Source organism: Pavona decussata, unplaced genomic scaffold, assembly GCF_977016875.1.
Source record: "Pavona decussata unplaced genomic scaffold, jaPavDecu1.1 SCAFFOLD_48, whole genome shotgun sequence".
NCBI classification, from domain to species: Eukaryota; Metazoa; Cnidaria; class Anthozoa; order Scleractinia; family Agariciidae; genus Pavona; species Pavona decussata.
In genome coordinates this window covers 1,431,196-1,445,568 of record NW_028145470.1, presented here as the reverse complement: position 1 = coordinate 1,445,568, position 14,373 = coordinate 1,431,196, and the positions used below count along the sequence as shown (strand labels likewise).

Sequence of the window (14,373 nt, the reverse complement as noted above, 5' to 3'; positions counted from 1 at the left end):
TTAATCAAGCAAATGGTTAACGTGAAATTACTCCCCTTCGAGTAGAAACAATTAATACACGTACAGATCTGACTAACAAAATACGGATCGAAGCATACCAATCAACCAATCAGTCATACACCAAGCTGGTAAACTGTATCATTCTCGGGTGTACGCCTTCGAACAAATTGACTATCTCGTCAAAATTGACAGGAATATCATATTTGATATGCATTAGAACCAGGGCAGACATTCTACTCTCTCGCATGGTACACCTCATGTAGTTGTTCAACCTCCTCATTAAGTGCTTTTTCTTCCGCCATTACTGATCTGTAAAGGGGGTTCGTTCGAACCCCTCGAACCCCCCCCCCCCCCCCTCCTACGCGTCTGGATATTAAAGTACTGCTATTAAAAATGACAGTTACAAGCTTTTCTGAAGATGGCTTACAACTCAGATTTACCGTCAACTGAAGTCACCAACAACAGTTCTATTATTAAAACTAATCTGGATGTTCACACTAGGCATACTACTGAGTCTACTGATACTCCTGGGTTCAAATAATTTACTAATCAACAGTCTTTATAAGAGTGAGCACTATTAAAAAGAACATTAAACAATCTATTGATATAGTTCAGAGTACAACCACTTTGTAGAAAACTACTCCCCCAAGGATGATTCAATAGTGAGACTGAACGTTTTTATATTAATTTGAACTTGTACAAACATAGGTGTCTACTTCAGTTTATATTCATTATTGCTTTTCCAACAGATATGCTTCATTTCCTCAGTTGTTGTTAATATAAAATGCAGATTTCGACCTCAGTATATAAAACAAATTAAAAGTGGTTAGGAAAATCGCATTAAATAAAATTGAAATAATATTCAATTTTTTCATCTGTTTCTGTGTTGAGCCACTTTCAATTTCCCCTTCTAGCCAATTATTGCTGGTGACCCCCCCCCTCTTTCACTCATTTGTTTTTGGTAGCCCCCCCCTTTAGTGCCATTTTTTTTCTCGTGGCCCCCCCCTAAATCCCACCAGCCCCCCCCCCCCCATGCTCATAAAAAATGAACGGTCCCCAATCAGGGTTGGATATACGTTGTAGTTTCAGTATAGAGTGCAATGTTCATCGCACGTGCTTTTATCATCAATGACTCGTTTTAATTAATTTGGTAAGATAACTGAGAAAAAAAATAACTAAAGCGACCGATTTATCGAACACTGTGTGCAGTTGATAAGGTCGCAACATTTGCTTGTGCCTTGTGGTTTCTCCGATCCCTAAATCTACGTTATGATATTATTATTATTACTAGTAACCATCAAAGAATGGGTAGGTGCGTTCGATCGGCGTTTTTTCGTCGAGGATGGTTTTGTATTGTTTTCTTGGAAGAAATGGCACGTTAATGCAGAGAGAAGTTGATCGATCTTCCGAAAAAAGCAGCGCAGTTGACACATCATGATCACGATCACAACTCGGTATCGATGGCGCGGCGAATTGCCGCGTCTGTTTTGTTGAAAACACAGCACTACACAGCTTTCTGCTGTTTTGATAAGTAGCTTTAGTCATATTTGCTAATGATTGTTCGAACAAATCAATACAACTTACTTATCTCGATGAAAAGACCGAACAGCGATGATGAAAAGCTGCAAACAGCGAAAATCACATGGAGTGCACTCATTATCTGTGCCTTCATTTATACCGTGCCAACAGTGACGGCTGCACAATGTCGAAGCTTGTCGTGTGAGATCGAGGCCAAGTGTGCCAGTCACAACAAAATGGAGCCCAACTCTCCTGAAATCGCATGGCATCCGTGGGACATCATAAAACCCGAAAGGCCCGATTTGAAACAACTCGAATAGTATGCGGTCTCCTGATTGTGGATCGCAATAATTATTATTATTATTATGATTATTATTATTATTATGATACTGATTATGATTATTATTATGATTATGATTATTATTATGATTATTATTATTATTATTATTATTATTATTATTATTATTATTATTATTATCATTATTATCATTATTGTTGCATAATTACCATACTGATCGTTTCGACAATTTCAAATTAATTTAAAAGTTGGTTTCGACTTGGAAGGGTTTGAAGGCATTTAAGGTGTCCCAAACCTATTAATTGGCGCGTGGTAACATTTTTGAGTCACGGTCTTTCGTAACAAAGATTTAAACGATTTCTTTTATTTTTAGCATCCTCAATATAAAATTGTCTGAATTTTACGACAATGCTATTTGCTTTTTTAAAAGTGTAAAAATGTCTGAGCTATCAGGTTATTTTTTAAAACCTTATCTTTACAAACAAATGCCCATAATTTTGAAACCCGAGGACAGATGGTTTTCCTTTCTTCATCAAAATAACCTGAGAGCTCTGAAGTTTCATATCTGCAACCACCATTTTGTGTAGCGAGTTGCGTGATCACGATTTTCTGAAACTTGTATCTATGAAACTCCAGAGCTCTAAGGCTTATTTGATGACGAAAGGAAAAACCTGTCGGCGGGTTTCAAAATTCTGGGCATTTGTTTGTAAAAATGAGGTTTTAAAGGTAACCTGCTATCTCAGACATTGTTACACTTGCAAAAAAAAAAAAAAACCACAAGTAACTTTGTCGTAAAATTTAGACAGTTTCCATTTATCTGCTAACCCCCTCCCTCCCCCCACCTCCCCCCAAAAAGAAAAAGTTAAATGTTTATTACGAACAACGAGTGACTCAAAAATGTAAGCAACGCGCCAAATGCAATTAGTAGGTTCGGGGTACTTTCAGTTTTCGGACGAGTTTAATAACAGAGAGAGAGAGAGAGATCGCGTAGAGCATTCTAAACCTTAAGACCCGAATACAGAATTAGTAAATAGTTCAAAATAACTGCAAGAAGAAGGACATTCAGTTGATCTTACCACATCGTTAAAAAAAATATAGTTGCAAGAGCGAATAATGTTTGAAAAGAAGGATGGCGGCATACTAATGTTTTCCCGGACTTTATTTCTTTTTCGTATTCGATTTCTCTTTATTTTGAAAGCTTCAATCTCTTTGCATGGGAACAGAAGTAAAATAGTGTCAAACCTAAACGCAATTCGATCCTATTTAAAGTTTAATATAACTAATTACACGTCTCTTTCTCTCGAGCGTGGGATGATTTACTTGGGCTTTACCAGCTTTTAACACTTTTATATCACAACCTTGTGAATTTGAGACCTATTGTCTTCATATTTAGAAGCATTGGTATGTTACTAAGCGACCATTGAACGACTAAACTTTACTGATAAAGAAGCTTACCTTTATCTCAAGTTAAAATTGAAAAACAAAATACCGTAAAACGTTAAGTAAGGAAGGGACTAAAACACAACCATCTACATTCCCTGGCGTTCATCAATTATCCTGGGCAATCACAGTTAGCTAGAGGTACCCTCGCCGGTCTGCTGGTGTTTCTGGTCATAAATGCAACATACAGAAGTTGAAAGAATTGGGATGTACATTGTTTCTTTTCTTCTGTTGACTGGATTATTATTGCTTTTTAGTTCTGGTAAGTAGTAGTTGTTACAGTTCAAGCTTTAAGTTAAGGAAGAAGCCCTCTCGAGGTTTTCTTTCTTTTTTAACTATTAGTGTTCTTGTCCGCATTTTACCACCGAGAATAAAGTGACAATAAAGAGTCAGTTATTGATGGTCCGCGTAAGTGGCGCGCTTGATCATGAGTTGTTTTCTTTGTTGAACACATTTTCTGTATTACTGAATAGTTGCAGATTATATAACGTACTAAACAGTAGTCAAGAGCTCTTTTATTCCGGTTCTGTTTTGGTGTTAATGGAGAGGGTTTACGATTATTTAATACTGCCTCGGGTTAAGCTCTATCTGTATTTTTTTTTTTTTTTGCTAAAGTAGCCTTGTTGAATACAGTGTCTTCAGCATGATACACGAAAAGCGCATTAAATTTTATAGGATGACTGAACAAGACACTGAACAGTAGGCAATAGATGTCTGCCATCACTGGCAAAATAAAGTCTGAAAATGTTACTTCATTAAATATGCCTCTTAGCAAGATTGGTAAATTGCTGTTACGGTGTGATTAGAAACCTGAAGAGAACCTCTTCCCTAATGTATTTTGTGGTAATTCTTAGTGCAACGTTTGCCCAATGTGTTCCATAACATTACTGGTGTTAAGATCTATTTTTTCAAATTTCATATCAAAAAATTGAATCTCTGTTGGGGAAGTAGTTGTTATGATATCTCTTGTTTGATACCAACTTGCGTATCAGATAAAGGCTTTGACATGCCAATTTTGATCAATCTTGTCAGGTCAACTGTGTATATTTTGGTTGTATGGGTTCAAGTTTGTATCTCTAATCATAAAGTTATGACCACTCAAATGAAAGCAACTACGAGCAGTTCTTTCCAGCGTTGTTCACATGGAGGCTGTCTAAATTGGTTCTGTGGATAAAACCCGCAGATCGATCTTCTCCGCCTTAAAGTGGAGAACGAGAAACTGAAATCTCCGGGATAAGATACTAGCTGAGAAAGGAAAAAACTGATTCAGTTGAAGTACCAACTTAAACGTTAGATACCTTTTGAACAGTGTGATAAACAGACTCCACTGTTCAAAAGCCGTTATTTGGTGCTGACACTTCAAGGCCCAGTTGTTCAAAGTCCGATTACGCTTATCCTGGCTTATCGTGCACTTTGATTCGAGTTAAATTCAAAGATTGTTCAAAATGATTTTTCTTCCCCAATTTTGACTTAGATTTTTTTTACCACTCGCTTAAAATTAGCCGTTTCTAAAACATCTTTTATGAGCGAGATTAAAACCTAGGTTAATTTTTGATCGGGGATTAGCGTTAATCGGCTTTAGAACAACCCGGCCGGGGACCTCATTCTCGCACGGCCTGAATGATATACAGTACCACTGGAAAAGCAGATTATAATATAACTTTATAACTTGTGTTTAAAGTTTTCTTTTCTTTCTTTATTTCCAGGTGAAGAAATTTTACAATGCTACGAGTGTAAGAGTAGCATATCGGTAGACGATTGCAACCACAAGAGGATTTTAAGGAATTGCAATGCAAGTCACATTTTTTTTGACGAGCGAGAGTGGTGGGAGCCTTACTTTGACCGCTGTTTAAAAATTGTGGACACATCCATTGAGCCGCCGATGATTTTACGAAGATGTGGGTTTGAGGAGCTTTACTTACACTATATAAAATATAAATGTCACAGACCTAAATGCACAGTGGATGCTTGTTTTAGGTCTCTTTGTTTAATCTGAGGTACTGAAAATTGAGAGACACCTGACTCCATGGAACACCTCAAGTGAATAAACTATGTAGCACTGAGCCATTTCAAGAGCTTGGACACAAGCGGTGAAATATTTCTCGCAACAAATTTCTGCGTGTGTCTATCCCTAGCAAGTTCTTAGTTTCACTCACCTATAATTAATCGTACACATTTGAGAATTTTTAAAACATCACTCTTACTCCTTAACATATTGTACTAGACGTTTTATACTTGACCTTGGTTTGAGCCATTTACATTTGTACTGAACTCTTAATGCTAAATGGCCACCGTTTTGCTAAATAACCCAGCTTAGCGCATATTAAGTTATTTATGTCCCGATATGATGTCACCCGGCTGTTAATCAATCCTTTTGGCTCATCGTCCTGGGGCTACTGGGGATTACTCCCTCTCAAGACCTTTACGGGCCAGTGTGTCACCCAATGAGGTCGTGGTTTTGCGACTCCTGATCTAGAACTGGGTATCCATAATTGAGGTGTTTTCTCGAACAGATTCTAAAATTGGAAACCCAAGAAAGATTTTAAATCTCAGCTGCGATTCTAACTCATTCCTATTTCGGATGCATCAGCCGAACAAACAAAGCAATAATCCTTCTAAAACGGGGTCCAAATTAGGAGATAAGGGTGGTAACTAGTCCCCACTCCATCCGTGTTCACCGCTACCATGAGGCTGAAAGGGCGCTTTCGACTTTCGTTTCCACTGGTATGCCTTTGTAAATGTAAACTTGATTCCCTCTTTTCTTGCTTATTCCAAGTATCCCTGTTTTTTACGTATCCCTTTGGCAACCAAGATTCTACATCCCCCTTGGTTAACATTGCTGAGAAAATACAGAAAACTATAATTATATTCCTGCTTTAACATTGTTTTGCTCTTCATCATTCGTGTGCTTCGTGTAATTGTTGACTATTCTGTACGTTTGATGATGGTCTAGTAATAAGAACCGAAATATGTTGTTTCCTTGCTTATTGCTACATTTTAAAGGGACTATGTCACCCCAGGCGCATGCGCGCGTTGATATGAAGCGCTTTGAATTCATTGGCTCAACATTTTCAAATACTGTTGGAGACTATTTACATATTTGAATCGCATTCATCTTCAGATAGTTTGCTAAATTTTTTATTTACAAGCGTTCTTTAGTAATTACAGAAAATGTTTGTTGCGATGTTTTTGAAAGCTTTTGCAATGGCGGAAAAGCAAAAAATCCCGCGACGAGCTGTATGCAACTCTGAGTAGTCTCAGCCGGACTTTACTGCACATGTGCCCCAGCTTACGATGTTTTTCGGGGTGGGTGTCAGTTATGCTATATTCCCAGGTTTCCCGAGTTAGCAGTTAGCGAGGCAAAGCCTACTTTAACACTCATGAAGATCGCGAGCGAGGACGGTATGTTTTTGTAGAAAACTACCATGAAACTGAAATGAACGTGCAGGTGAGATTCCCCAAAAAGAGTCGCATCAAATGTTACTTTCCAAGGACAATCGTAAACGTAAAACTCTTTTTTTTTTTTACACTATCCGCTTCGATTATCATTTGCTATATGCGTGTTTTTAAAATTATCCCCTCTGCCATAAAATAAATGAACTTGAAAGTCCTTCAAAGGAAATAACTGAAAATAGCTGGGCCAGAGGCGTCAGACCTACAACCACGGGCAAAAGTCTTGGGACAATTGTCATTTTTGTTATTTCCTTATGTACGCAACAGAGACACGAATGCACGAATGAAAAATCCGCCCCCCTCCCCTCCTTACAACGTTGAACTCGTATGTCCAGAATGCCTTGTGGGCTTTAACATTATTTCATTGGGTGGGGGCCGGGGTGTGTTGAGGGAGCCCATTAAAATGCCTTGGATAGCATGGCTTCCGTGATCCTCTTGAATGGAGTTATGTTTTATGATTCAGTATTTAAAACATAATTCATGTCTCAGTGTAAACCAATTGCCATTAAACGTTACAAATATGAGAAACTCGTGATCACAGTTGCCCACTAGCCTCCCAGACGACTCGTCTAAAACCGACTGCGTGGGAAGCTAAGTTCCCCACGCCTGGCGTCAAACACGTGACCCGACATGACTCATTGCACGAGATATTTCCGCTTTCGCTTTGTTAGCATCTTGATCACTTGTTGTACAAGGCAGACATATTTACCAAGCTTTTCTTCGCCTGGCTATAATCGAACAAACCAGTGAATATCGTGTGATCTCTGCAGGAAACTTCAGTGTCCAACACAATTGAATAGCTGGTACGTATTGCTGATTAAGTCTGATTTTGATAGCTGTGCAGGAATGGGTGCACTGTACTGAGACGGATCATGTGAATATGCGTGTTTATTTCTGGAACTTGAACACGGGAATATATTTGCTTTTTAACAATGTATGCTTGAGATGTAAAATCCTCGACAGAATATCTTAGTGTCTAAGGTTTATGTCTTTTTGTTACTCAGTCTCGTGTGACACAGGTTAAAGAAAAATCCCAAATATAAAACTCTAATATTAATTGCGTGATTTCGTCTGAATACCTTTGTGTAATTAGCTCTCGTCAAATGATGTCTTCCAGGAACTGTTGAACGATTTTGCTGATCAAATGATCATAAGTTAGCCGCAATAGATTTTCTATTGTCTTGCCCTTTATTAAGCATACAAAAAAGGTATATCTTTCAACCTGAACACAAATCGTAAGACGTAGTTTTGATCGAGGGAAAAGTCCCTTGGAAAAATTCCAAGATCAGATCACTCACCCTGTTATTAAAATGTCTCCCCAAAAGATGTGTTAAAACTTGAAGGTAACAAAAATTAAAAGTAACGCTGTTCGACGTTTCGATGTTTCAAACATCATTATAAAGAATGAAGAAGACGTTTGATGTCGGGGTTGCTAAAAGAGTTGAGTTTGGATAAGTGAAATCTCATTCGATGGCATTCCTGCGTGCTTGATTTTTATGCAAATAAGTTAGCAGAATGCCTTCGCACGAATCGAATCCGATTGCACGTTTAACGATGGGTTGAGCTCTTTTATAAACAACATTTCGTAAATAAGGCAGTCAAATTTATTCCGGCACTTTTTGAGGACCTAAAAATTGTCCGTGATGGTTGATTTCTCGACCCCATGTTGTTTCATGTGTTTCCTAATCGAAGATCTTAAGCTTGTGTGTTCGTTAATACGTTTTCTTCATTCCTTGATAATGATGTTTGAAACGTCGAACAGCGTTACTTTTAATTTTTCTTATAAAATGCTTTAACAAGCAACTGACCATCCGAAAACTTGAAGGCGACTTGAAATTAGATTTGTTCATACAACCTCTTGATTGTTGGCGATAAGTCATAAACAAATCTTGTTATTTAACATATTAAAGGGAAAACCCGACATTCCTGTCTGCCTTTTAATAGCTACAAGATAGACACTCTACTTTTCCCTAACTCTCCTCAAATTTATTATTGAGACTTTTAGAAAATCACGATTAATTGTTTTTTGGTAACCTTGCGAAACTATTGCATTTAACTGAAGACGTCACTGGTGAACATTATAATTAACCTATTTACATTGATTTCTGTCACCTGCAAAGGTCAAAATTGTGAGTTTGCATATTTGATTTATTTGCAGTCTCGGCTGGAAGGTCCTTTCCTGTTGATTACAACCTCAGTATGATTCGAGTTTGTTTGACTCAGTGGAATACCAAAGTGATCTTATGTAGCGTGACTTTTTGTTGTTGCTCACTTCAAGCCGTACATGCAAAGTCACGAAAAACTAACATCACGCATTGTTTTCTTTATTTTCCCTTGCCTTGTCACAATGTGAAAGGCAACGTTTTATTGCATACATGTATAGTTGTCATCATACATGCGATTTACAAAACTTGCAACCAGCCTTGTTTTTTAAGTTTCTGTGGATGGTTGTTAGTAAAACGCGTGACCAAAATGTTCGCTAGCGTGATCGTAGTCACGCACATTTGTTTTTACATGAGAAGAAGTGACAATCTGCTTCCTAAATTTTGAGCTTTTCGAACTTGTGAGATTGTAATTTCAGTTTTCTCCTGAAAACAGATGTTTATGGTTGTCGAGTTAATTTCGTTTTTTTCGGCAAGCATATACCGCTTCATGTCGCGATTTTCCGCCTCGCTTACTTGTCCAAATAAATACTTTACGCCCTTTTACGGGAAGCAAAATATCAGAATATACATGTAATTCAAAACATCGTAATATACTATCTTGATTTGAAGTGCAAAATTTACCAGCGAGGCAAAACTCACGGTCTTCTGCTGAGGAATAGTTTCGGAAGATAAACCGCAAACCAAGATAACTCGCCCGTGTCCAGAAGTTGATACGGTGACAATTCAAGGCATATATCTTTTCGCTGGTTATTTGAGGGAACGTGAACTCGCTTGAATACAAAAAAAATTAACCGGCCAATCGCAACAGATGTAAACAACACAACGAGCCAATCAGAGTTCGAGGCAAATACATGTAACCATGTATACATGAAACCACGATTGGTTTTGGTTTGGATTCCCATTGGTTGAGAAAGTGGCACGAGTTTTGTTAACTAATCGCAGAGCGTAGTAATGCAAAACCCAAGCAAACGCGAAATTACTATCGACACTCAATTGAAAACCACACTATTCGAGACAATTGGTTTTAATGCCCTTGTTATCTATAAAGGAGTTGGAGCTTAGAAAATTCTGGTCGTTGTCTAAACGAGCTCTAATCTCCTTTATCCCCGCACTCAACCATGATCTGTAGAAGAATGCACGATTTTCAATTTTTATCAGTGAGAGTTATACAATATACATGTGGAGGCAAACTCTAGGCTCTCGTTGCTGTATTTAAATTTGGCCCAGTACTGTATAATTTCTTTCGAGAATGGGTCCTTGAGAGTGACCAGGGTAGTATCCTGCTGTTTTAAGTTACTGCTGCCACCCTCCTTTTTCTTCTTGGGAGGGGTTGGGGGGTTGGGGGGAAGAAAGAGATTTTGTACTAAATCTATGACCCTCCAAAATTAATACGTCACGCACATGTAATGTTACAGATATGTCACGCATGTGCTTAACCCCCCAGACACTTGTTTCCTTGACTTAAATCCGTAAACATGTTGTATGGTTTACGTTTTGTGCATATATACAAGCATGTAACCATCGCTTGTAAAAAAAATCCCTGAAGAACTAAACCCGTAGAATAATAAACAGTTTTCATTTCAAGTTCGTTCAGTGAGATATCCTGAGATCCCTTTCATGTTCAAGGATTAATTAAAGCTTTGAATATCTAACATCTTAAGTCCTCCCTTCTCGTAATTATTTAACGCTGTCGTCCATTTGACTTTATCGCCCTTACCGTCGCAAACGAAATCATACAATATGGAGTTGATTTCCTTGAGTATGTCAGGAGATGTTGGGGGAAATGCCAATATGTAGACGATTTGGGATACTCCTAGAGCTTTTGTGATTGTTATTTTACCTTCTAGCCGACCAGTTATAGAAGATACCCTTTTCTTTTCTCAATTTTCTCAACAATTTTCTTGTAAATCTTTACAAAAGATGCGTTTTTCTCTGACAGGGTCGCACGTAATGGAATATTCACTGCAGCAATTGAACTACTTTCGAATTTGCTACGTAGGGTTCAATTTGGTCCCTATAGGACTGCGACAGATCTTTAGAAACGAATGGGATTTCCTCTACAAGACAACTCCGCTTGGAGAATGGAAAGACACGCCGAAAAATGGCCGCGACTTCTATCATAATGAATCTCGAAGTAGTCACAGAAAGAATGCTCGATATCTTGCGACAATACAGAAAGGCAATACGACAGAATGGGATTGTACTAGTCTGTTCTTTGCGATCCTGTACTCAGATAGCATTGGCACCACACTTAGTGCAGCTGTCAACAAAGATGTCGACGACCTTCGTCAAGTTCGAAACGATATTGCTCACATTAGTGAGGCTAAACTCACAGATGCCGATTTCCAAAATCACGTCGGAAGAGTGATAAATGCTTTTAATTCCTTGGGTCTTCCTGTTAATGACATCGAAGACGTAAAGCACCAGACGAGCTTTCCAACTGAAGAACTAAAAAACGTGATGCAGGAAGTTCGTGATCTCAAAAGTGAATTGGACCAGATGAAATCTGACTTAGAGACAACAAAAAACGCATTACAAAGCACACAAGCTGATTTGTTTTCGGCAAAAGAAGAAAATAAGACCCTCACACAAGAAATAAGTTTCAAACTTGAGCCGTTTTGTTTTCTGGCATTAAAACCACCGCACGAAGTCATCAGACGTTCCAGTGACATTGAAAGAATATCAAACAAAATGCAGGAACTTCACAATGGTTCGAACAGAGCAGTTAGCACGATTTACTTGTCAGGAAATCCTGGATGTGGCAAAAGTCAACTTGCCCGTCAACTTGGATCCGATTTCTTCTCAAAGAGATCAGATAATCAGGCTGAAAACATGACGTTTGTTGCAACACTGAATGCGGAAAGCATTGAGACACTTACTGACTCTTACATCACCCTCGGTAGACACCTGGGAATTACAGAATATGCCTTGACGAACCTAGAAACCTCAAAAAGAGAAAAGCCAGGAGAAACAATTCAACAACTTCTTCGCTTGATTTTGCCACAAGTTACAAAGTACTCCAATTGGCTGATTATAGCGGATAACGTCATTGACTTAAGCTTAGTCCGAAATTTACTACCTCAGACTAGCAGCGAGGAATGGGGCCATGGTCAAGTGTTGATCACTACACAAGATAGCACTGTAGTTCCCCATAATGCTCCACATACTCACCATGAATCATTTAATAAAGGGATGCAGGCAGCTGATGCAGTGGAGTTGCTGGAAAAGGTGTCGCAAATTTCTGACCGAGAACAAACAGAACATGTTGCTACTGTTCTCGATTATCAACCACTGGCCTTAGCAGCTGCTGCTTATTACGTGCAAACGGTTGCAGAGAATGGGTCTCCAAACTACAGTTGGGCAATGTATGTGGAAGGACTATCACAGAGGCAAGGAGAAGCGACAGAAAATGTTCTTGCCAGTGAGAGTGCGGCTTATCCAAAAACAACCACTAGCGCTGTAAAAATGGCTTTGGAACGAGCTATTGAATCTGATGAAGTTCTTCGTCATACATTTTCTTTCTTTGCGCTCTGTGCGTTCGAAGTTCTTCCAGTTGACGCTATGGTAGACTTCGTCAAAGCTCGAATCACAGACCAACCAGAAGAGTTACTCAAGACAAAGATTTTAAGATCTTCTTTAATTCTTTCTTCAATCGAAGAAGAAGAGGGGCGCCTGTATTTAGGTTTGCATAATATCGTCCATTCAGTGCTTAAACAAGGTTCGATTTGCAAAAAGGAATCATCGGATAATACTCAGACCATAGCAGAAGCAGTCAAGATTTTTAGATCCTTACTTAAATCAGCAAACAAGAACAATTGGGCATTATTAAAGAAGCTAATTTCCCACTGCAAATCTCTGCTTGAGCACATGACGTCTAATTTGACTTCGCCTGAAAGCATTCTCGAAAAGAATTTGACACTTTTCGTAACCCTTTATGAAGTTGTTGACTGGCTAGACATTCTTGCCAAAACTTGTATAAGAATGCGTGATTTTTCGTTTGTGAAACACGTTGTAGATATAGCCTGCAGTTTACAAGGCAACTTAGGCGATACTAAGGAAGAAGCCTCACTGAAAGCAAGGATTTTCTCGAACAGCGGAAACGTTTACCAGCAAATTGAAAAATACATCCAAGCAAAGGAATTTCATGAGAAAGCACTGATGATCGACAAAAGTATTTTCGGCGAAGAGCACTCAAGAGTAGCAATACACATTGGGAATTTGGCAACAGTTAACCTAAGACTTGGAAAATTTAATCAAGCCAGAGAACTTTACGAACAGGCACTGTTAATTCAGAGGACGATTTTGGGCGACGAACATGCCCATGTAGCAACAAGCTACAGCTGCTTGGGTTTAGTGTACAGCAGCATTGGAGATAAAAATAAAGCCAAGGAACTTTACGAAAAAGCACAAATGATTCGAAAAAATCTTTTCCTCGAAGAGACTGTCGATGCAGCAACAACGTATGACAAATTGGGAAATGTGTACAGAGATATTGGAGATGACGAACGAGCCAAAGAAGTTTACGAAAAGGCACTGATGATTACCAGAAAGATTTTGGGCGAAGAACATACCGAAGTATCAGCAAGCTGTAGCAAGTTGGCAACACTATGCTTCCGCGTTGGTGAATACAATCAAGCCAAAGAACTTTACGAGAAGGTACTCCGTATTGAGAAAAAGATTAAAAACGAAGATGATTCTAGCATGGAATTCATCTATAACCAATTGGGAGTAATTTACTGTTACATCGGAGACTTCAGTCAGGCGAAGGAATTTCACGAAAAGGCACTGGTGATTGGGAAAAAGGTATGGGGCGAAGAAAATTCAAAAGTAGCGACGAGCTATGGTAATTTGGGAGGAGTGTACCTAAACCTTGAAGAATTCAATCAAGCCAGGGGACTTTACGAAAAGGCACTGTTACTTCAGAGGAAGATTTTGGGTGACGAACACGCCCATGTAGCAACAAGCTACAACAATTTGGCAGTAGTGTACAGCAGCATTGGAGATAAAAATAAAGCCAAGGAACTTTACGAAAAAGCAAAGCTGATTTGGAAAAATCTTCTCCTTGAAGAGACTGTCGATGCAGCGATAACGTATAGCAACTTGGGAGATGTGTACAGAGATATTGGAGATGACGAACGAGCCAAAGAAGTTTACGGAAAAGCACTGATGATTAACAGAAAGATTTTCGGTGAAGATAACGATGATGTAAGAACACTTTATGAAAGATTGGCAAGATTAAACGAAAGCATTGTCAGCAGCAGACAATCAAGCCAAAGTACTCAAAGAGAATACACCGTCAGATGTTGTTCCTGTGTTCTTTCGTGATTATTGCACCTCTTTGGACAAATTTCTGTGACGTGGGTGAGATGTCGGAAAAATATGCCCATCCACTTTCTTACCATCTAGCGGCCAGGTTTAGACAAAGGCAATAATTTCGGACAACTTTTCAATGAACCGAATTTCGGAAATGATGTACATAACGATGGTCTGTCATTTCTT

At 38.7% G+C, this 14,373-nt stretch overlaps 2 protein-coding genes across 2 annotated transcripts in view; both read left to right on the top strand.

Moving 5' to 3' along the window:
• The window catches only part of LOC146481677 (uncharacterized), a 31,613-nt gene extending 25,549 nt beyond the window's left edge, over positions 1 to 6,064 (top strand). Inside the window, exon 2 of the mRNA XM_085107724.1 lies at positions 4,963 to 6,064. Coding sequence (XP_084963850.1) covers positions 4,963 to 5,252 — 290 coding nt within the window. The 3' untranslated portion in view covers positions 5,253 to 6,064. The remainder of the gene's footprint in view (positions 1 to 4,962) is intronic.
• A 1,314-nt stretch (positions 6,065 to 7,378) lies between these two features.
• Positions 7,379 to 14,373, top strand: part of LOC146481674 (uncharacterized) — a 39,324-nt gene continuing 32,329 nt past the window's right edge. Inside the window, exons 1-2 of the mRNA XM_085107730.1 lie at positions 7,379 to 7,512; positions 10,814 to 14,287. Coding sequence (XP_084963856.1) covers positions 10,825 to 14,199 — 3,375 coding nt within the window. The 5' untranslated portion in view covers positions 7,379 to 7,512; positions 10,814 to 10,824 and the 3' untranslated portion in view covers positions 14,200 to 14,287. The remainder of the gene's footprint in view (positions 7,513 to 10,813; positions 14,288 to 14,373) is intronic.